The 25,134-nt window shown below is 39.4% G+C and overlaps 1 protein-coding gene across 3 annotated transcripts in view; it reads right to left on the minus strand.

Moving 5' to 3' along the window:
* Window positions 1-25,134, minus strand: part of lrp8 (low density lipoprotein receptor-related protein 8, apolipoprotein e receptor) — a 199,673-nt gene that overhangs the window by 37,017 nt on the left and 137,522 nt on the right. For all 3 annotated transcript variants that reach the window (XM_053636574.1, XM_053636573.1, XM_053636572.1), the window contains exons 5-9: window positions 16,038-16,421; window positions 12,246-12,371; window positions 11,329-11,451; window positions 6,938-7,057; window positions 5,967-6,092 (exon numbers count right to left, since the gene is read on the minus strand). In XM_053636574.1, coding sequence (XP_053492549.1) covers window positions 5,967-6,092; window positions 6,938-7,057; window positions 11,329-11,451; window positions 12,246-12,371; window positions 16,038-16,421 — 879 coding nt within the window. The remainder of the gene's footprint in view (window positions 1-5,966; window positions 6,093-6,937; window positions 7,058-11,328; window positions 11,452-12,245; window positions 12,372-16,037; window positions 16,422-25,134) is intronic.

Consider the following 25,134-nt stretch of genomic DNA (forward strand, 5'->3'; position numbering starts at 1 on the left):
TTCATATTCCATGTTTCGCTTTCCCCATCTCGCTTCCCTCAATCCATAATTTCCATTGTTTCATCTCTCCATTCTTCCCTCTCTCCATTCTAGCTGATCTCCATTTCTTCATTCTTCCTGCTATCTTACTCCTCACACTTTCCTATCTTCATCTTTCCAGTCTCCCCTTTATCTCTCTATTCTACCTGTCACTATATTCTGTATCTAATCCTCCCTCCAAAAAATTCCACTTCACTCCTTTCTCCTCCCCTCTTTAGTCTTCTCTTTCCACACTTTCAGATAAGAACCTACAGCTACAGCACCAGTTTAGCTGTAATAAACAAAGAGCTTTCCTCTGATAGAACCTTCAAAGAGGTAAAGCAGGTCAAAGGAAAGTAATGATACTCTTGATGAAACCTTGGGGTGTCAGAGCAGAAATGATGAACATGTTATGAGGGATTGATACTGGAATGGATTAAATACTTGAAAGTGGAGAGGTGGAGATCAGCAGGCTCATGATGAGACATCCACTGAGCAGAGTTTAACCTCTCTCATGTCTGCTCACACATTCTGACTGCTAATCTTTCAGACTCATTCTGAGGACTATGATATATTTGTTGGAGCGCATGCAAGAATTTGTGGATTTCATGAAACTATTTATCTCTTCCTTCTGACAGATAGAGGAAATGACTCAATTTCCTCAAGATCATTAGTTAAACACTGGCTGCTGGTGGGAAGGGTGGCATGCTGATGCATTGTGTAGCGTTCTGAGATCCTGAGTTGCATTTAGTGTCTGTGTGGAGTTTCACATGTTCTCCCCATGTTTGTCTGGGTTTCGTCCGGGTTATCTTGTTTCCTCCGACCTCCCAAAAAAATACCGGTTGGTGGATTGCCAGCAGGAATGAATGAATGAATGCTAGGGTGAATACAGTGTACTGGTTCCTCTGAATGCAACATGTGAACGACGTGCTCTGTAGACATCTTTATTTAGACTGGATGAGAGGAGGTCAATGATGGTAAACAGACCATGATATGATATGTGGAGAGAGAGAGAGAGAGAGAGAGAGAGAGATAGAGATAGAGAGAGAAAGAGAGCAATGCCATGACCACAGTCTGTGTCTTTCCACTTGCCATGAATTTCCTCACCTGCTCATTAAAACCAATTTAAGTTCAATTTTAGGTTCAGGCTTGCAGCACACATTAACAGCACACTTCATTTCCTTAATGAGGATGTAGAAGGCCAGCATGGCTACATGTATACAGCTTCATGGGTTCCAGTGGAGGGCGACACCACAGAGTCTCCTCCCATCAACACAGCTGATTAAAAATGTGAGGACCCGCTCGACTGGCTTCATGCCAACTACCAGTAGAGACACTCAAGCACCTTATTACATCCCAAGGCTTCATTTGCAACGCTGCCTTTCTCTTACCATGACACGTTCATTAACTGTAATGTAACTCATTATTGTCACTAACATGGAGCTGCAATTTGTTAAACTTGTAGCTTTAAAGCTTTAAAAGCATGAATAAATGTAAAGACTATTGGCTTCTGTGAAGTGTGTGAGAGAGAGAAAGAGAGCACAAAGCACGGAGATAGATGACGATCATTATGGAGCTCCCTGAGGAACACGCATCTAGATTGAGGACTATCAGGACCACCCTGTGCTCAAAATCATTATTTTTAAAGTGTTTTTAATGGATGACATACTTTTGAACTTTAACAATGAACTTCCTCTGTATTTCCAGTTTAAGCCACGTGTGCCTCAGGGGTTTGCGCTGTGGGCTGCTGAACATAAGCCTGTTAGGTCCTTTAGCCCTGAGTCAGCTTAATTATAAGTAGGTTTAAGCATTTATTGCAATTATAAGCATCTGCCAGATAATTAAGTGTAAATGTCGAAACTTCCACATACACTCTCTGAAGTCTCTAAAGTTTCCTGCCTTTAGTGTGTATCTATTATATAGAAATGTAAATGTAGCATACTTTAAAAATGATTTAAGACACATAATTGAACCTTAGGGTCTAGTCTTGTATTGCTTGATCCTGGTTAGTATCATGGTGGATCCAGAGTCTATCCATGACGAGGGAATACACCCTGAATGGGACACTAGTACATAGCTAACACCCATTCACACCTAGGGCCAATTTAATGTACCTACCAGTGTAGTCTTGTGGGGTGGGAGGAAATCGGAGAACCCGTAGGAAGAACATGATAGTAACCTAAGTTCAGGATCAAACCAGGATAAAGTGGAAACAGTGGAAGGAGGATAAAGATGACGTATTCAGACTGCAGATTCACATGGAGAATCTCATTCCGATTCAATTTATATGCAACGAAAATGGAAAATATAATTCCATATATATAAAAAATCTTCATACCCAAGGCTCTGCCGATCTTTTTAAAATGATAACCAAATGTAAACAAGCTTGTGCAGAGCTTGCATACTGTTTCTAATAATGAACTGCTCTCTGCTCTCGCTCTTGATGCCAACAGTAATATTGGTATCCAAAGGTCATATTTGCAGTTGCTGTTGTGTCTGTAAAATGGGTTTTCAAAACCAGGCTGTGACGCCTTGTGCTTCAAAGCACAAGTATCTTATCTTTACTTTGCCTCTGCAGAGAATGCTTCTGAAAAGGGCATGGATGAGAGACCAAATTCATTTCACATTATTAAAGAGATATCTATAATAAGAAGCTTAGGACTAGAGGTAGGGTGGGTGGGTGGTTGGATGGATGGATGGATGGATGGAATGGTAGTAATTATGAGCTGATTTTGAGAGTTTCTAACAACAAAATATCTGTAAAATGTGGTGAATGACTGTGATTGTTTTGGTGTTTCTTTTATTTGGGGAAATCCAGAAATAATATTCATTCTCAGAAGCAGCAACTAGCCACAACTGATGTCAGCTTTCAAGTGGTTTCATGGATTACTGGCGAATGTGGTCTTTTACTTAACTGTTTGTGCAAATAGGAGTGTCAGGATGGTTTTTTCTGAACATGTATCTGGTTATCCTGCTGCTCCTGAGCTCTGCCGCATTTGTCTTGTTAACATCAGGTCTTCCACAGGGCTTTAAACATACTGTAAAATGACTGCCTACTCAAAATCTAAACTGTTGCATCCATGCATTAAGACCTGCCTGTCTATTGAGATTTGTAAACATTGCATCGATTTAGGGATAGCTCACGCCCCTTCTCTTGCCAAAACTCTGAGTCTGCAAACATTGCCATCAACGGTCACATCTCCTCTGTCTGCTCATCATTCACTCGAAGCCGAAAAGTCCTCCATTGACTTCTTTAAACACCACTCGCGACCTAGTTTCACAGTCATTCTTTTATTCAGTCTCAACCAAAATTGCTCTTTTCACACAAGATCTGTAGTAAATAAACTCTTTACTTTAAGCGATTTCCTCATTTTGGATGCTCTTTATGTGACCCAGACTTGGCACACTTCTGGTGATTTAAACACTCTTGTTAAATTCTCGCTCAGTGACTGTACATTTTTTAGTGCTCTCAGGACCGGGATCTGAGGTGGAGGTTTGGCAATCATTTTTAAGTACTGTTTGAAATGCAGACTGTTGACTGTAATAGAGTACTCAAAGTTTAAGTGGAGATGTCCAGCCCTGTGCTAGTCTACAAACCATCTGAAACCACTCCAGAATTCTCAGACTTTCTGCCAGATCTACCTGAAACTCTGATAAGGTTTTGATCCTTGGTGATTTCAATTTTCAAATTTGCCGTGCATCCAAGCCTCTGATTTGGGAAAATTTTTACAATTTACTTATTTGTTTAATTTGTCGTAGTTTTTCATTTATCTTACACATCAGAACGGACATTTGATCTTAGTTTATCATGTGGCTTCCCTGTGTAAAGGTGAGATTGCAGCTATCGGCTTGTCTGACATCTTACTAAATGCCATTATCCGTCCAAATCATTAACAAGGAATTACTAAATAATTGTATTTACTATTGTGTATGCCAGTTTTCTGATTCTCTATTATTACTTTGACTCAGGCCTGGATGTCATGGACATCATGTTTTACTCCAATAAGTACTGAGAAGATACAGACACTTGGGATCAACATCAGGATAAAATGAAACTTAGACCTTCTGATGTAGTTTGAATCTGATTTAAATCTATTTTAAATATACGCAGGGCTGGCTTAATTCCACCTGACCTGCTAAAAAAAAAAAAAGTCCCTAATAGGGACAGCTCTAATGGTTTCCATTAACCATTTCGCTATTTGAGATGGTATCTGAGAGTGCTTCGAGCAACGGTCAGATGTAAATCTGTTTCAAACAGATAGTGAAGGCATTTGCAACTACATTTTCATGCGGCTAATCCTCATCCAATATATACCTGATATGCAAGATTTCAAAAATAAGAGCATTGTGCTTTGAGAATACCCTAAACAGGAAAACAGCATTATTTACCTCCATAAAAAAGAAAACCACCCTTGCAAGAAGTAGAATGATAAATGAAATGTCTTCTGAGGACAGGAAATATTCTCCATGCTGTTTAGCCTGAGGCTGAGTGTTTTCTAGCTCACTGTGGAACAATATGCATAATGCCAGTGTCCCTCCAGCTGTCATCCTCTATTGAGAGAGAAAAAGTGGAGACTCTGGAATTTTCTGCCATCTTGACAGCTCAATGAAAAAGCTAAATTATCTTCATCAAGGCCATGTTAGCGTCACAATCACTATACAAACCACATTGTATGTACACAGTTTTAAATTAAATAAGCTGCTCGGTATAATAATAATAATAATAATATAATAATAATAATAATAATAATAGTAATAACAATAACCTCTCCTTATATTACCAGTGATTTGAAAACGATCATTTGCTTCCATAAGAAAGCACTGAGGCTTGGCTGTGTGATTGCACATGCCACATCTTGACTACTCTTGCTTATTTCTTCCTGAGAGGTAATAAAGACTCATTTGCCGGTGAGTGCAGTAATCAATGTGATTTTCACACCATTTAAAGCTAAGCAGAACCAATTACTGTATCCACTTCCTCATTATTAGTGATGCTTGCAGTTACTTCATGGGATGTAAGAATGATGATTTGCTCTTTAATGATTCCCCCATTCCCCCCCTCCTACTTGAGCTATATAATGAGCAGGTTGCTCCTAGAGCATTCAAAAGGTATTTGCATATTAAAGACTAAATAAGAAAATAGCAGAAACTCATTTAGCACTGGGGTAATGTAACATTTAGTCCCGTATTGTAATATATTTCCAAATAATAAACAATATAGATAAATATAAGTGCATGCTCCTCCACTGCATTTATGTACCATGTATTTTATGTATATATATATATATATATATATATATATATATATATATATATATATATATATATATAATGTAAAGTTTAAATATACTGCTATTTGTTATTATTAAATATATTGTTATTTGATTGTAATGTATCCTCCGTCCTCCATTTATGATATTTATGACTCTTAGAGAAAAAGAAAAGCGTTCCTCAAAAGAGTTCTTTCTCCTCAGAGGGCCATACGTTTGGGTTGTAGAGTTGTTTCCCATTCAAGAATGTATGTGTGGTTACTACATAAATGTCTATGCAGAACATTTTTGTCAAATGCTTTCATTAATTCATTTTTTCTCCCCAAAAGATGAATCTGTGGTTTTACGTACCTCAAGGTATCCATCAAAGTAATACAGATTTCTCCAATTGCTTGAGTTTCCTGCTGTACCATCTCCTTTCTTTTCTCTGAAAGGCCAATTTTTTCTTTTTCACATTGCATTTTATTGCATTGTGGGAAATGTAGGAAACCATTTACCAAAGTGAAAATAGTTGTTGTTTAAGAACTTTAAACCAAAAATCCTCATAATTTCCAGAGTAAATAAATACCTCTGGAGATCACATATAAGTTATAAACATTGACATGTAAGTTGCTCAGGCTGGATTTTTTCCCTTTAAAATCAAACATATCGAATCTGAAGTTGGTTTGAATGCCTTACCCACAGCCTTGCACGTGCTAGAAACTGGATCCATTTCATAGCCCTCGTAGCATTCACACTTGTAGTCGCCTTTGTAGTTGATGCAAATTTGACTGCAGGCGTCTGGGTTCTCACATTCGTCTATGTCTGGAGGATACACAAAAAGCAAAGAGCAACTGTCTCGTCCTCTTGTGAGAGTTTCTATATCCACTTCATGGCTGCTAAAGCCTAGCAATTCAAGCCACACCCTTGTGGTTGTTATATTAATGTGTGGCCTGGGAAAATGCTTCACATGGTCAAATCTGAACATTTTCTACTATATGTTCATATAAGTTCTGAAAACTACACACTTTCCTGAAGTGAAATATGTGTTTTTATTTGTATCTCAATCACGAGTAAAGTTCTAGCATTTCAAAGTCTGGTTAACAACAAATGTGTTAAAGGAGAAAATGAAATTTCAAAATTTTATTCCGACTGAGACACTGGAGCGTCGCAGACATTCCGGCATCCAGTATCTGATTCCAAGCTGAATTGATTAGGCTTAAGTCTGTATTGCTACATTATGTAACTATCTAACAACTTCATAAAAGCGTGAGTCACTTAGCTAGCAAGCCTTTAGACATTTCTAGGCACACTGAATATTTCTCCCACTGTACTCCTTATCCAACATAATATTTGCAGAAAGATAGTCTAGGCAAGATTCAAAAGGAAAAAAAAAAAACTTCTACACTGGTGTGATTGGTGAGATATTTTGGCCCGAACCATTTTTTTGGCTGTTTGCCATAATTTAGACAGAATAACATCTGAAATGTATTACCAGGGCCTCAGTCATATGTAATATGATTGGGAGACCACGTTAAGATTTAATACGCTCTGCGCATACCTTAAAAAACAACAGTGTCTTATCACTGGTTCAATAAACTTACATTAATTTGTGTTAGAAATGTGCTAAGCACTAGAACAACATCAGTGGAATTAAGAGGAATCTTTACCTCCACAAGTCCTCTGATCCAGCAGCGTGTAACCTGAAGGACAGTCGCACTCGTAGCCTATCCGCCGGTCCCTGCATATGTGAGAGCAGCCACCATTGTTATTGGCACATTCATTGAGGCCTATGAGGAAGAAAAGACAGTAGTGGGAGTAAAAAAGTTAGTAAATCCAGCAGGGATTGGATGCTGTGTGAAACATGCACCTGGCATCCTGACAAGAACTGTTGGTTCATTTCACTTTTTCTTAGCGGAGACTCGGACTGATGGGAAACTCATGACCTGAATAAAATCTCCCTTGCTTGCCCTTGCACGGCTCTGGAACGGCAAGAAACTTATCTTAAATGCTAGAAATATGGGACAGGATAATGTGCCTGATTGTAGTAAAAAGTAGTCTGTAACGATATGCAGAATACATCTGCGCAATCTTAGGCACTCGTCAGGAAGCTTTTTTTTATATACTCAGGCTACATTCACAGCAGGGAGGAAGAGATATGCTGTAAGCATCACACAAACAAAATATTCGCTTTCTAATTGCTTTGAAACCAAAATACATTACACTTCCTTCAGTAGAAATGCTGAGCACGGCCATTATCATAACCAACCAGCTCGAGAAGCTGTCCCAATCAGCAGAGATGTACACAGTAATTAGCCTGCTTCGTGTCAGCATACGGATGACTGAGTACAAAGTACTGAAATGAATTAAGACACATGGTAGTGAGTATGTACTATGGGTGTAACACAATTACATTATCTGAATCTGTTTAGTTCTAAACATCCGTATCTTTAAACCGAAGTAGGTGTGGCCTAAACCTTTTTTTTTTTAATTCAGTTTGAACCTTACCACCATGCCCCTGGAAAAATCCCAGAGGTAGAAATGCCAGCACTGACCATGATATTTTCTAACATTTTCAAAGGAATTTAGTTGGTTCTAAGTCCCAAAATATACACTAGTAGCGTCACTCAAACTACCACAACTCAACCACTTAACTACCACAACCAGCGGTCATTCAGGATTGATTGTAAAAGTCTCACTCAGCGCCGCACCTACGGATGGGCACCGAAACCCGGTATTAAACTGACCCCTGTGCTGAATTATGAAAGACTGTAGTATCGATAAACTCTGCTTTCGGTACTGGAGAAAATTAATAAAATATATATCCTTTTTATTTTTTTAAATAAACGTTATCTTGCACATTTTATCTCGCCAACCATTTCTAATTTGCGATAATATATTAAGACATCCGTCTGCATTTTCCTTATTCGCAATCCAGAAGTGAGATCTCTCGGGTGAGGAGGCTGTCTGTCACACGCACCAGCGAGCGCTCGCACAACACGAAAGCTCCCGCTTAATACACAGAGTGACGATGGCGGAGAGAACCTAACCAAACGTTCACAAGTGTGGTTACACGTCACTAGAGTTGATGCAGACAACGCTTGTTTCCACAAGAGCAACACGATTTTTGCTTGTAAGGGCTGAAACAAGCAGACTGCTTGTTTTTCCGCCGTTACAAGCAAAAATCTTGTTGTCAAAGCATCTTCCAAAATGTGCAGACAGGGAAATGCAAAGTTTTCGACTGTCTAGGTAGAGCGCTTCTCTGGTGCCCCATCTACGTCAGGTACGTATGCTAGCAGCCTTCCCGAATAACGACGTGTAATCATCACATAATCGAGGTCTCTCTCGGCATCGAAACGACGTTCATCTCAGACATCGATCCAGCATCATTTCGCTCATTAAAGTCATGTTGAATCAACGCTGTTCACGTTAATCAAAGCTTTATATAGCACTTTTTAAGACATATAATAGATACAGGAAAATAAAATCAGTAGTACGAAACATAATGGAATAAATAAAGGAAATAAAAGGCACAGCAAATAAAATAGAATAAATAAAAGACGGCAATCTTTTTATAGCCTAGGCCATCTTTATGTAGAGCAACAATTCTTTTTTTCAGATCCTCAGAGAGTTCTTTGCCATGAGGTGCCATGTTGAACTTCCAGTGACCAGTATGAGGGAGTGTGAGAGCGATGACACCAAATTTAACACACCTGCTCCACATTCACACCTGAGACCTTGTAACACTAACAAGTCACATGACACCGAGGAGGGAAAATGGCTAATTGGGCCCAATTTGGACATTTTCACTTAGGGGTGTACTCACTTTCGTTGCCAGAAGTTTAGACATTAATGTCTGTGTGTTGAGTTATTTTGAGGGTACAGCAAATTTACACTGTTACACAAGCTGTACACTCACTACTTTACATTGTAGCAAAGTGTCATTTCTTCAGTGTTGTCACATGAAAAGATATAATCAAATATTTACAAAAATGTGAGGGGTGTACTCACTTTTGTGAGATACTGTATAAGCTAAATAACAAAGAATATTTTAATATCATATTGATGAGTACCAAAAAAAATGTAAAAAATGGTTTCGTAAAAATTGTGATATACGGAAATCTGATACGTTTCTATTTTTAACTTTTCATGACCAGTATCTTGTGCATTAAGGATGAGGGACCATATATAGGGCTGAGAGCAGGGTGAAATGTCACACATTATGATTGGAGGGACATGTTCATGAATATGTTGAAGGTGACACGTATTGTTCATATGCTCTGGACAATCTGGAGTCGCGTACCGTGCACTTGAAGCTAGCGGGGCGTGGCAGTGAAGCAGGTGCTCCATCTAATCTCATTTGCAGGGTGGAGAGAGCAGAGCGGCTGCCTCAGGGAAATTAACAGCAGCTTCAACAGCAGCCGCTCCCCTTTATATGTTTTGCATTAAAGATTCATACCGAAGATAACCCGCCAGAGAGAACGAGTGAGCGAGCGAGGGAGAGAGAGAGCACTGTGTGCGCAGGAACATTTACAAACACAAGCTGGCATTTTGGAAATGTCATATATCCTCAATTAACATCCTGCTGCAGTCGGGTAGAGAACACACAGAGGACGTGGTCTTATAGGGGAAACGTTATCACGGGGCAGTCATGGGCAGGTTCACGTCTGATATATATGAAGTCAGTTCTCTGTTAATATGGCTGCGTTGATAGATGAAGGTGAAGGCTAGTGTGTAAAATCTGCAGAGTGAACAAATCAATCATGGAGTATCTTTTCACTTGAACTTTGAACTGAACACGTCAATAGGAATGAGAAAAAGAATCAATTCTTAAGTGTATCATGATTCTTTAATGACTCTATTGAAAGAGCGAACATCATGTTCAAACTTTTTTTTTCATGTCAACAGTAGTAGACATTTCTATTGTAAAAAGTGAGCTTATCCCGGATAATTATTTTTAAAAGTGCCTTTTAATTGCCTTTATATTAAACATTATGTTTTCAGATTGATTTTTATTCATTTACCCACAACAGTGTTTTCCTGCAACTTATATTTAGTACATTTTACATTTCCTCAGCTACAAAAATCCACTATCTTCACCACAGGCCAAATCTAAGAAGCCACAAAGGACCTGCATTTCTTCAGAGAACTTTTGGTACTTTAAGTGACTCAGGGATCGTTTAGACCATATGGTTCTTAAACATTTTGCAGCTGTTTAACACACTGTAAAACAGGATAAGTTCATTTAACTCAAAAAAAAATTTGAGGAAACTAATTACCTCAAAATTTTTAAGTTGATAAATCAATTTCTTTAAGCCAAACACACTTACAGTAAATATAACAAAAATTTATTTTAAATTACAAAGTTTGTGTTAAATGTTATATTTAAGTGTATTTGGCTTAAAGAAATTGATTTATCAACTTAAAAATTTTGAGGTAATTAGTTTCCTCAAATTTTTTTGGAGTTAAATGAACTTATCCGGTTTTACAGTGCAATAATAATATAAATTCTATGGACCTCTTCAGTGCAGATTTATTTTACGGACATAATCCAACGTCGAACTATTAGGCTATTATTAAACATGTATAATAATACTCTGTATAATGATCGGAGATTTTTATTCCTGAACCTCCCACAGACAGAACACGCAAGTTGATATTATTTATACGCTTGTTGTTTTTGAGCTTTTGAGACGGAGGTTTGATTAAACCTCATTTTACTCAAGTCAAACAGACTAATAACACTAGAAGAACTCAGTTGTAAACGTAATGTCGTTGAGAATTCTGGGCTGTGATTTTGAGAAACAGTGTTTAAATGTGTGTTTCTGTACAATTTTTTTTTTTTGTTTTCTTTTTAAACTTTTGAATATGTAAAAATTCATATCAAAAACTTTACTCTGACAGCCTTGAGGGAAATAAATTAGAATTGAATATTATCTTGTTGGATGAAAAAAAAACTTCGCATCATGGTACCCTACTTCAAGATCGAATCAAAGTCATCAGTCACTAACGAAACTGTGTATTAATGTGTGTGAGTGTGAGTGTGTGTTGCGGTACATACCACACTGCTTCATAGGCTCGTCTGACCAGTCCTTACAATCCTTGATGTTGTCACACACCCTGCTGCTATCAATACACTCTCCGTTATTACACATGAACTTCAGCGGCCCTTCGCATTTAGTAGCTGTAAGAAAACACGACAGACACTTCTTAGATGTCTTTTTCTCTTAAAACACAAACACGGACATGCCCGACTAGTCACTCTGATAGATTTTATATCCGTTGTCATGAGCACACACTAACTAACCCACTTTATTTCTGTGGGTCTAAGTGCATTCATAATCAGAAACCAGAGCTCAGAACAGAAAGCATGGCATAAAGGTGAGCTCACTGCGGTGGTAATTAGTTAATCAAACATGTTATTTAATGCTTGGCTTCACTTTTACACACCAGACCACTTTCAGGTGGGTCAGAGATGTGTTTTCGGGGCTGCACCTGAGTTCTGAAACAGATTTCATTAGTGGTCATCCATTTCACAGATGGTCATTAAAAATCCCAGGACACTTATTGGAAAAGAGTAGGGGTGTAACCCCGGTGTCCTGGTGAAATTCCCCCATTGGCCCTTCTCTATCACGGCCCCCTGATAATCCCCATCTCTGAATTGGCTACATCACTCTCCTCTCCACTAATAGCTGGTGTGGTGGGCGTTCTGGAGCACCATGGTTGCCATCGCATCATCCAGGTGGATGCTACACACTAATAGTGGTTGAGGAGATCCCCCCCATACAATATAAGGCACTCTGAGTGCCTAGAAAAGCGCTATATAAATCTAAGGAATCATTATTATTATTATTATTAGTCTATTATTAGTATTTCACACTCGAACAATTGTGCTGAATACAGCCTTGTCACTCTGCAATCATCTCTGGAAAAAAAGGGAATATGAAAAAAGAGGAAAAGTGTAAAAACGAGACGTACTCTTGTTGATGCAGCCTGCTTCGTCACTGAAGTCTGGACAATCGTGCTCACGGTTACACTGTTTAGTGCCGTGAATGCAGGAGCCATCGCCACACTGAAACTGATCCGGCCTGCAGGTAAGCAGAGCTGACACACACACACACACACACACACACAAGCTTATGACTTAGGGTGTTACACATAATTACAGCACAGGAAACAGTTTTGTCTTTTCTATTGCAGTCGGGTCAAATACGAAATGCACTTCAATTCCAAAGCAATCCCTCACTCGCATCCGCTCTAAACCCCCCAAAGCCTCACACTAACACCAATCGCTCTCTGTCTTAATGCCTTCGGTGAACAGGGATATACATAAAGTAGGTGCGCGCTGTGGTTTGTGCTGTTTGAGCGAGATGGTGTTTTTCTCATTCATCTTTTTTAAAGCGTGTTTAATTATTCATGCCGTGCGTCTCAGTAGCGCGGCAGCGGCGGAAGATAAACTGGTGATCAATTTCAGCAAAACAGAGAAAATTATTCCATGCTGGATGTAGCTCATTTCTTCAGACAAGGATATACACACACACAGGCTCGTCTTTACTATACTTGTGAGGACCCTCCGTTGGTGGAATTGTTAATACAGATAATTCTAACTAAACTTCGATCTAACCCTAAACCTCAGAAACCATAAAGAGACTTTTTTGGCTCTTTAATTTGTATTTATTTGAAATAAAAGCTTGAGTCGTGCTGGAACAGGTTTGGGCCGCTTAGTTAAAGTGAAGGGAAATTCTATACAATTGTGTGCTTCCAACTTGTGGGGAAGAACCACATATGGGTGTGATGGTCAGGTGTCCATAACCTTTATGTAGTGTACGTCCATCCATTTTCTGTACCGCTGGGTCGCGGGGAGCCTATCCAAGGAAACTCGGCACAGGGCGGGGCACGCCCTGGACAGGGTGCCAACCCATCGCAGGACACAATCGCACACACTATGGACAATTTAGAGATGTCAATCAGCCTACCACACATGTCTTTGGACTGGAGGAAACCCCTGAAGCACAGAGAAAACATGCAAACTCCAGGCACACATGGCAGCAGCAGGATTTGAACCTCCAACCACAGAGGTGTGAGGCAAACATGCTAACCACTAAGCCACTGTCCCCCAATAATAATCAATTTTGAAAATCGCTGTCAACAAATCTCATTACTGATTAGCTGATCTGCGCGTGGTACATTTACTCATCACGTTACTTCTTCGAAGACTAAATACTAAGGTTGTGTCCCAAATGACGTACTATACACTTACACTATGCACTATGCACTACCCCGTGACCCGATAACGGATAAGCGGTTGTGGATGGATGGATGGATGGACTATGCACTACCGTCTAGTGCAGTGTTTCTCAACTAGGAGTCCGCAGACCCCTAGTGGTCAGTGGTGTAATTGCAGGGGGTCTCTAGGAAAGTTTAAAAAATGTTTAAATAATATTATATATATATATATATATATATATATATATATATATATATATATATATATATATATATATATAATATATATTGTTAAATGTATCAAAACATTCAAATGAGATGTTTTAAAATGAATCAATTTGGTTATTTGCAAATATCACGTTAGGTGAACTGACGATCGTTCATTAATGGATTTATTTGAAATTTTATTTACAAATGAAATGATCATTTGCAAAAACCTCTGAGTGGTAGACAAGTTCAAGTGTCGCACTGATGGATAAAATAAACAAAGGATAATTCTGAGAGTCAAATTAAATGCCACACCAAGAATAAAATGTAAAAAATAAAATCTTGAAATGTTTTGATAACATATTAATGATAATATTATTAATGTTAAATATTAATAAAATAAAGCAACATATATAGAAATGACTGTTTAATATATAGCCTATGGTTGTTGTGGAGTGAGGGGGTCCTTGTGGATTGTTCGAAATATGCTAGGGGTACAAAGCTCACAAAAGGTTGAGATCCACTGGTCTAGTGTGACCTGAAAGTTGTCCCCCCCCCCCCCCCGATTAATCGAAAAAATAACCGGCCAACTAATCGATCATGTAGACACCAGATATTAAAAGATAAATCCATCAATTTTTAAAAACATTGTCTCTATTCACTATATCGGTACTGTGCATTTGTTCGACATTTTATTAACATGTTATCCTGTAATTGGAAAAAAAAAAAAAACTCAAATCTACAATCATTACATGCTACCTGAGGTATTATATGCTTTTGTGGTGTTCATGTGCGATCAGGAGAAAACTGAGGCACTCTGGGTTTGTTTTGAGCTACGCTGATTATGGTGGTAACGTCAACACAAATTGTTCCCCGTGAAAAAGAAGTCCCGTCTCTGAAAAGATGAATTATAGAGAACTTAGAGATGAATGAACAAATTCAGAAAAGCGTTTTACAAAAATGTGTTGCATAAACATTTGACTTCATGTTAAGGGTTTTAAAGCAAACCTGACTGCCAGACTGTTTACAAACTCGTCTGGATTTTGTTTTTTGTTGCTGTCTGTTTTCACTCTAATCAGCTGAACGTGTGACAAGCTTCAGGTTCGACATTGATTCTGGAAAAACATATGCAGGTGTTGGAATTGGAAATGAAACGCATGAAGTATTGCACAAGAAGAGACTCTTAAATTCAAGAGGCCTCCTTTGTACCCCAGATACACACACACACGCACACGCACACACACGGTTACTTAGCAACAAGCCAGGCACTAGTGAATGGCACCACACGGATTTCCTCTTTACAGCAAATGACTCAGGTTTACATGGCTCAGACACTAAGATGCTTGTCAAATGGGCCTAGACTGGAACACACACACACACACACACACACACACGCACACACACACACACATACATACACACACACACACATACACATACATACACACACACACACATACACACACATATACACACACACACATACACACACACACACATACACGCACACACACACGCACTCACACACACACACACACTCATACACACACACACACACACACACACACACACAGTTTATACCATTTATACAGTAACTGCTTACAGGGCAGTTGTACGGCTGACTCGCCACATAAACCGATAAAAGTCGCTTGCGTAATTGTTATGATGACTTTTTCTGCGAGAAGATGTCTCCAGGAAGGAGTCTCCAGTGTCAGTGCTTTGTAACAGTTCAGGGGTAAAGCTGTAACTTGAAGTTTACCGACACAAGAAGGTCTTCAGATGGGGGGTTTTGTGGTTTATTTTTTGCGATACTGTTATTGTTATATTTATACATAACTTGTGTTCAACTTGTTTTCTCCATGCTTCCCTTCCTCCTTCCTGTTCTCCTGGTTTCCTTCCCTCTTTCCCCTCTCCTAGTTTCCTTCCCTCTTTCCCCTCTCCTTGTTTCCTTCCCTCTTTCCCCTCTCCTTATTTCCTTCCCACTTTCCCCTCTCCTTATTTCCTTCCCACTTTCCCCTCTCCTTATTTCCTTCCCTCTTTCCCCTCTCCTTATTTCCTTCCCTCTTTCCCCTCTCTTTATTTCCTTCCCTCTTTCCCCTCTCCTTATTTCCTTCCCTCTTTCCCCTCTCCTTATTTCCTTCCCTCTTTCCCCCTCCTCATTTCCTTCCCTCTTTCCCCTCTCCTCATTTCCTTCCCTCTTTCCCCTCTCCTTGTTTCCTTGAGTCCTTTTTTGATTCCATTTTATTTTATTTCACTTGATATTCCTGTTTATATAGACAGCTGTTTGGTGCCAGTTCTCTCGGCATTGGCCGTGATGCTGATTGCATCTGTACTTACGACAGTTTGTCTCATCGGACTTGTCCTTGCAGTCCGGGTCCCCGTCACATTTCCAGTTGAGATGGACGCACTCTCCGCTGCCACACTGGAACTCTCCAGCTGGGCAGCCTGGCTTCTGCGGCTCGTTCCTGCTGCTACAGCGCTCCACCGACTCGTCTGATTTATCCTTGCAGTCAGGGTCGCCGTCGCAGCTCCACAGAGCCGGGATACACTCGGAGTTGTTGCAGCGGAACTCCTGAGGACTGCATGTGGTGGCTGTGTGTGATGTGCACTTCTCTTCATCGCTGTTGTCTCCGCAGTCATCGTCACCATCGCAGACAAAGCCTGGGGCCACGCACATGCCGTTCCGGCACTGGAACTCTTTCGGCGGACAAACCTTCGCATCTGAGAAAGAGGAGGAGGAGGAACACACATATGTCAATATGTCTATTTCACTATATACATTAATAGAGATTTTACTCATTCATGTCGTTCCAAACCCATGAGATGTCCGTTTGTCCTCGGAACTCACATGAAGACGTTTTTAATGAAACCTGGGAGATTTCTGTCCCTCCGTGTACAGTTCAAGTAACCAAAACTTTCAAGCTCCAAAACGTTCAGAAAGGCATCATAAAAGTAATCCATGTGACTCCAGTGGTTTAATCCCGATTTTATGAAGCGATCCGAATGTTTTGTGAAAAACTCAAAAAACTCAAATGAAGCCCCTTCATTCACAAAATAGCTTCAAGTTCAGTTACAAAGATTGTTCTGTGTGACTCAGTGTGTGTACAGTGTCCCTCTTCCTCTGCTCTCAGCAGCGCTTTCGGGTCCTGTTGTATCCGGACGTTCTCGAGGATGTTTTTTTGTCCGCCCTCGCGTCAACGCAACACGCGTGCGTCGTGGTTCTCTCGTGAAGATATTTGGTGAATAAAGACTTCATTTTCATTTTGTTGCACACACAAAGCATTTGCATCGCTTCAGAAATTTGGGATTAACCCACTGGAGTCACGTGGCTTACTTTCACGATGCCTTTTTGGAGCTTGAAAGTTTTGATTACAGTTTGGACTGCAAACGGAGGGACAGAAATCTCCCAGGTTTCATTCAAATGTCTTCATTTGTGTTCCAAAGATGAACGCACGTTCAAGGAACGAAATGAGGGTGAGTAATCGATGACAGAATTCTCAATTTTGGGTGAACGATCTTCTGCTAACGTCTTGGGAGCAGATACCACAGCACACCTCTAGAGGTCTTGTGGAGTCCATGCCTCGACAGGTTAGAGCTGCTTTGGTGGTGCAAGGGGGACCGACACAATATTAGGCAGGCGGTTTTAATGGTGTATGTCCTTGTTTAAGAGGGTTACACTAAATAACCCTGAGCTCTAAAGCTGTTTGGTTTTACACTTCATCTTGTACACCTCTGATAAAAGGATTTATTGTTAGATTCGAGCACGAGTATACATGCTGGGTGAAATTTGCGAATCTGAAACGGGGGGGATGTATGTATCTGAGTGAAGAGGCTATATTAATATGCAAATCATGTTAAAGTGTGTGTATCTGTGTGTGTACACTGACAATCAAGTCAGGCTTTGATAAAAAGCTTAATCAGGATCATTTGCAAAGGGTATCTCTCTAAACTCGTTCACCCTTGGGACAATGGCATTATCAAGCAGCCGTGCTAGTCTCTGAATCAGTAGGATTTGTACACTCACATTTTTCCTCCATAGATTCCTTTCACAGATTCACGCCCAACGCTTCAAACCGTTAGCAAACTAGGCTCCAAGTGCTTAAAATGGAACAGATGAACATCCAGAATAACAAAAAGAGACATTCTCAGCACACAGCCGTTATCACAGATAAGGATTCTGATGCTGATTGTATCAGATATATTCATCTCCCTACACTGGCTTCCTGTAGCCGCCCGCATCAAATTCAAGGCCTTGATGCTCACGTACAAGACCTTGTCTGGAACAGCACCGCCCTACCTCAACACTCTCCTTAAGGCTTACGTTCCCTCACGCAATCTGCGATCGATTAATGACCGACGCTTAGTAGTGCCTACTCAGTGTGGCTCAAGGTCCCTTTCCAGAACCTTCACACTAACTGTCCCTCAGTGGTGGAATGAACTTCCAACCTCAATCCGGACCGCAGAATCTGTCTCTATCTTCAAAAAACAGCTAAAGACCCACCTCTTCTGTGAACACTCAACTACATTTACATTTATTCAACAAAACAACCTACTCCGGCTTAACACCTCGACTCTGCGCACTTTGCTTCTCTAGAACTCCATTAAAAGCTCTTGTACGGCAGCACTACTTGTATTGTTCTCCGCTTGATATATCGCTTTGCTTGTATTTCCTCATTTGTAAGTCGCCTTGTATAAAAGCGTCTGCTAAATGAATAAATGTAAATGTAAATGTAAATGATTGCAATATTTAACATATTTAATATTCTCATAACAGATAATATTGGTTTATAAGTCATATACTGATACATTTTTGAACATAGTTTAGAAAACAGTCATTTTAAGAACGTTTGAGTAATGTAATTGAATACTCGCAACACTTTAATGTATAATTAAATGTACGATTAAAATCAAAGAGAAAAAAAAAAGAGAGAAAAAAGTTCAGCACTGCGGTCAGGCAGCCGAGACGGTGACAGTTGTTGGGAATGCGTTTATTAAAAGAGACCGGCAAATGTGAACAAATCCAAATCATAACACAAAAATCAGAGTACAGAAACAGGCACGAGGTCAGGTGATGTACAAACAGGTTATCGAAGAACGAGGTTATAATCACAAAATGAGAGAACAAACGTGGGCCAAGACCAGAAGTAGCAAAAATGAATCAAAATCCTGTGCAACAGAGCTATATGAATACTCCGTGTGTGTGTGTGTGTGTGTGTGTGAGTGTGTTTTGGAGTGAGTTGGTAATTGAGTCACGGTGTGTGTGATCAGTACTCTGGTGATGTGCAGTGGCTGATGGGTACTGTAGTTTCATTCATGGAGGACTAAACTTTGAATACATTTGTGATAAAAAGCATTTTAAGAAGCAGCACACTGGAATGGTTCGGCTTTTCTAATTCCTTTCAACTCCAAGTTTCAGACTTCAAAAACACAGCCATACTGTATCTTTGTTGGAAGCAGAATGTTCTAGACGCTCCCGCTCGATGAGGAGTGTAACGTCAGGATTCATTACGTCAGTACTATGTGGGCAACGGTTAAGACTCAGAGTTCCTGCTCAGCAGGTCAAGCCCCAGCGCTGCTAAGCTAACACTGCGGATCAAGGCCCTTCCAGGGGTGCCGTATCACAGCTGACCCTGCGCCCTGACTCCAACTTCCTAACAAGCTGGGTTATGTGAAGAAAAGTGTAAGGGTTAGGGTTAGGGTTAAGGGTTAGGATAATTTCACTGTGCTGTAATATATATGTGACAAAATAAAAGCAATTAAATACTTCCTTCACATTCTAGTAACGAGTGCAAAATATACAGTATAGAATTCATAAGGATTAATACAAGCAGGCGTGCTGTTATGGGAAAAGAATTCATGGATGGATAGTGTGAAGTGGAGTTAAAGATATCAACCGAAAGTTGATTAATGTTCTATTATACTACATCCTGGTTGAGCGCTGGAATCTGATTGGTCAGAAAGTGTGCATTATCGGTTGTAAGTGCTCTCAGTCTCAGTTACGTTTTCCATTTTCTCTGTAAAATGACAGGCTGCACTTTATGTGTGTGTGTGTGATAGATAGATAGATAGAGACAGAGAGAGAGAGAGAATCTGTTCATAGCAGCTATACCGTAGGTGGGAACAGGATGTAACATGTCTCTCGGACATTCCGCAATATTAAATCTAATTATAAACCGATTTGTGCCTCGGGCCCCATCACAGCTCTACAGTGTCATGCCTATGAACACAATTTTTTATAGAGCTGCCCTGCTAATACCAGTAAATTCGTAGAACGTTATATCGCTCAGGCCTTACTCCTAATTCATACATCACCTACAGTACCCTTTCTTCGCCTGCTAAATAAGCAAGGTGAAAGGATGGAATTACTAAACAAGCTGGGATAAAGGCTCCAGGATAAGGGATAAAGCATAAAGGGAAGTGGGAGCTCAGCAGTTAAGACCTTGGACTTCTGATTGGAAGGTCGTGAGTTCAAATCCCAGCACTGCCAAGCTGCCACTGTTGGGACCTGGAGCAAGGCCCTTAACCTTCAACTGCTCAGCTGTATAAAATGAGATAACTGTAAGTCGCTCTGTATAAGGGTGTCTGCCAAATGCTGTAAATGTAATGTAAAGGCTCATAAGTGGGTGAATAAGATGCTGGACTGATGCTACACCATTCCTCTGCTGCACATCAAACATGGAGTGTTTTTAATGGGATTGTCACAGATTGTTTTCTCTGACCAACATTTCTTTCCCCCGAAGGCCAGAGGAGCATGAGCAGACCGTGGAGAAGCTTCAGGTCCATCAAAGGACATCAGTATGCAGTCAGTATGATGCTATCTGTTAAAAAGGTCAGGGCTAAAATAGTGAATCAAAAGAGTAGAAAATAACACAAAGGAGAGGAATTAAACATTATTGATTGAATCAAGGAGACACTGTTTCATCCAAAGCAGCAGACAGGTCATAGATAAAGCATTAGATTAGCAAGATCATACTGACCTTGGACCGCACACACATGATCGAGAGATCTGCTGTGTGTGAGGTATGTGCCGTGAATAGCTCCATGCTTTCTCAGGATTTTTAAAGTGTAACACTGGACACGATGCTGCACTTTAGCAGAATTTTTGTTTTAATTAATTATACAGCCAATTATTCAATTAACAGAATGGAACAAAAATAGAAATAGAAAAGAAAAAAAATATAAGATATGCAAGAATAATGTTTTGTTGCAGAGACTCCTTTCAATAAATAAGGTGTCTCACTATTCAAAAAATTCTAATCTGAGCTTTACAGTACCCCAAAAATAATTTAAAAAAAAACAATTAGATATAGGCGTTTGAGTCAAATTGTGCTCAGTTCATTTGAGCTCACTCTGTTATCTCACAAAAAAAGGGTGAAATGCTGAACATCTTCAAGCTATCATAGTATAAAATGCCAAACCTCGAGGATGATGGTGCTGGAATAGCTAACATCACAAAATTGAGAGTGTCACAGATATTGACTGGTTACTGTTGTTAAATAAATAGCTGAGAATATTATGATGTAAGTCAAAACTCTGTCACTGAATTCCCACTCGTGTGTACCACGAGTGTAACGTACGGTAGTGAGAGGACCGTACTCACGTGCATAAAATCCGTGCTGTTTAATAAGTTTTAGTATGAATCGTAGTCAGGATTGCAGTCAGAGAGCAGGCAGACGGGGTTATTACAGGCACGGCCCAAATACATAAACTAATACACAGAGACAGTTCAAAACAATGAGGAAAGCAATCCGTAGAAGGCAGCAAAGAGAGCAATTCTCACTTTCCCTCATCAGTCACGGTGACTCTTGCTAATTGTGGGCTTCCGTGAGCTCCGGTATGTGGAAGAGGGCAGATAGCGCTTTCCTGCCCTGTGCTGTAGAATGAGCGTAAGTTAAAAAAAATGCTGTGGGTTGGCTTCATGTGTCTCGGAGGAAGCACATGTTTGGCTATAGCTACAAAACTATGGCTTGGGAACGTTTGAAAAATACAACAAAACTGACAAACAGAAGATACATAAAAATCAACACAAAAATGGATTACTGCCCACAAAATCAAGATCTTGCCATGGCCATCCCAGTCCCCTGACATGAAACCCATAGAAAACGTGTGTGGTGAACTGAAGAGGAGAGTCCACCAGCGTGGACCTTGAATTTTGAAGGATCTGGAGAGATTCTGCAGAGAGATCCTTACCATGGATTCTCCAACCTCATCAGGTATTATAGGAGAAGACTCAGAGCTGTTATCTTGGCAAAGGGAGGTAGCACAAAGTATTGACTAAAAGGATGGCAATTATTGTTGCAAACCTATATTTAACAAAATATATTTATTTTAATAAACCTGTGTTGTGTTGGCCATTGTTTGATATCCATGAGAGCAGAATATTTTTGTGAATTTTTTAAACAAAAGATCAAAAGTTTAAACAATATCATATTTACCACGGGTGCCAATATTAGTGGAAGGCATCATGTACAATATGTGAGCCTTCCAAAAACTGTTGCCATGAAGTTAGAAGTACACAATTGTATAGAATGTCTTTGCTGTAGCATTACAATTTCCCTTAACTGGAAGTAAAGGGCCCCCAACCTGTTCCAGCATGACAATGCTGTTCTACCCAAGCGAGCTCCATGAAGACTTGGTGTGTGAAGGTTGGTGTGGAAGAATTCGAGTGTCCTGCACAGAGCCCTGACCCCAACCCTACTGAACACCTCCGAGATGAACTGAAACACCTACTGCACCCCAGACCTCCTCACCCAATAACATCAGTCCCTGATGCTCTTGTAGCTGAATGAACAGAAATCCCCACAGCCACGCTCCAAAATCTAGTGAAAAGCCTTCCTAGAATAGCAAAGAGAGGTCTAAATCTGGAATGGAATGTTCAAAAAGCACAAGGGTGTGATGGTCAGGGGTTGACAAACTTGGCCATATAATGTAAGAAGGCAAACTAATCAAGCAAACCAAACACAGCATAGCTGAACACAATCAGCAACAAACAAACCAATGGCAAGGCATGAGTGGAGAAATGACTAGAACAGAAACAAAGGCACATGGTCTAATAAACAAAAACACATGGAGAACTAAGAACAAAACTCTTCACATGTAAACAGGTTGTGACAACAAGCTAGTATAGAGGCAGTTAATTATCCGGATAGAATAGAAATGGTCCTATACCAGTAGTGTCTTGGACATTAATAATAGTAATAATAATAATAACAACAACAACAACAACAACAACAATAATAATAATAATAATAATAATAATAGTAATAATACCGATAATACCTTTATTTCAGTCTGTATCATATCACCACCACTACACAAAACAAAACCGAGTTTCAGGGTACAGTGGATAATGCTACACTGCACATCTCCCCTGTGGTACACAAGCAGCAAGTTAATAGAGCGTTCAAGAACACACGGGCATTACGCTTGCATCGTTATAGTTACGAGCTATAGAGACCATTTCTCTCCAGGGGATCTGGTGTGTGTGGTGAGGACAGCGAGATTGTAGCTATGATGTCGAGAACAAATATCACATTGTAAGTGAGGCTGCTTAACACTGCTAAGCTTTTGGTCTGGGCAGGGTTTGAGGCTAGCACAAAGACACAGGCTTCACCAGCACTAAGCCGAAGAAGGAGGCAGAGGAAGGTTATCTGGGTTACACCACTCACTGCAGTGTCCAAAATGCTGGCTCAGTGAATAGAAATGACTGAAGTGGAGATCTGGGTTTTGTCTAAAAATGGTTTTTAAAAAAACTCCAGAGCAGTGGTGTCTCAGGGAGCTTGTTACTGAAAGACAGGAAGTTCAAATCCCATCAAAACTAGTTTTAATGTATTAATGAACAAAACGTTGCACATTTGAACAGGTTATAGTTAGAATTCATGTTGTGGAACATCTACGATACAAGTTACAGTGCTGTGAAAAACTATTTGATTCGATTTCTTCTAAATTTGTGTATATTTCATACTAAATAGTTTTAGATCTTCAAACAAAATACAGCATAAAACAAAGGCGACCTGAGTAAACACACAATACAGGTTTTATTATTATTATTATTATTATTTTTTTTTTATTGAAGCAAAAAATGTTATCCAACACCTATCACCTGTGTGAAAAACTAATTGCCCCCGATATCCCTAGTTGACAGTGTAAGTATTGTTAAAATGAATAAATTAACCAGAAATGTATACCCATTCGTATTGCAGCTGCCCCATTGGAAACTAAAGACAACAAAATCATTTGATTAGTAGTTTTTGCTCTCTAGGCCAAGCTTTCGCTTTCAGACGTTCACTTCGGATTTACAGAGAATTGGTTCGTATTGCCTGTTTCATTCGTTATTATAGGTTACTTCTTTTAAAAACAGATTTGTTTACTTTAAGATTACTTTAATGAACATGTTTATCATACAGGACATAATGAGATGTCCTGTATGACCTTGACGTCCTTTATGCTCTTTGGGAAAACCATTAAAAATATATATATATATATATTTCATACATAGACACACAAAAAAAATAATCCACACAATTTGAATCAATACCTTAAAATTTAACAAGGGAAATGTAATTATCTTGACTGCGTCTGCAGTGTACTGTCCCACACTTGGAGAACAGCTGGTGAGGGTGATTTGTGGCACTTTATTGCCAATGTGTGTAATGTGCAGTGTTTCTTGCTACGCTACAGAAAATGACTGGCTAGGAATTTTAAAAGGGCAAACATTCCAACTTAGCAACAATTACATTGCATTTTAAGATTGTGCCTAAATTGCACATGATATTTTTCATGCTGTGTGCATTCAACTAATACAAGGCTGACCTGTGTAATGAGTGTGGTACTTATATGTGCTCCATTTTAGAAAATAATTTGCTCAGAGATAAAAAAAAATAATAATAATATAAAAAAAAATAATAATAATAATCATTACAAACACACCAATTCCTCTGGAACTGTTTGAATTTGGTTCAACTACGAATAATTTCACATTCAGTCTAGACAAGCTAATTAATGGTCTCTCACCAGCTGTAAAAATGTGTCCTGGATAATGGTAGAGCACGCAGACCTGACAATCACACACATAATGGTAAAGCCCAGTGATAATTTTCTTTTAAAAGCTTGGGCGATTTGTAGGAAAATGAGATAAACATATTGAATGGGGTGTGAGGCTTTTTTCTGGATCAGCATGTCTCTGGTATATCTTCACAATTACATTTCTAGACAAAAATCTGTGCTAGAATCCAGTGAAAACTTTAGATTTTTAAAAGTATTTTTTTTTATTAAAAAAAAAAAACAACAACAAAAAAAAAACACATCAGAAATCGGCTGCATCATGTAACAGTTCAACAGTCCTACATTGTATACATTTTGTATGGCAAGAATATTGCTATATTTTGTTCAAAATCAAATTTTAGTCAATATTTTAGACCTGAATGGAGAAAAT

The sequence above is a fragment of the Ictalurus furcatus genome, chromosome 11 (genome assembly GCF_023375685.1).
Source record: "Ictalurus furcatus strain D&B chromosome 11, Billie_1.0, whole genome shotgun sequence".
In the NCBI taxonomy this organism is placed as follows: domain Eukaryota; kingdom Metazoa; phylum Chordata; class Actinopteri; order Siluriformes; family Ictaluridae; genus Ictalurus; species Ictalurus furcatus.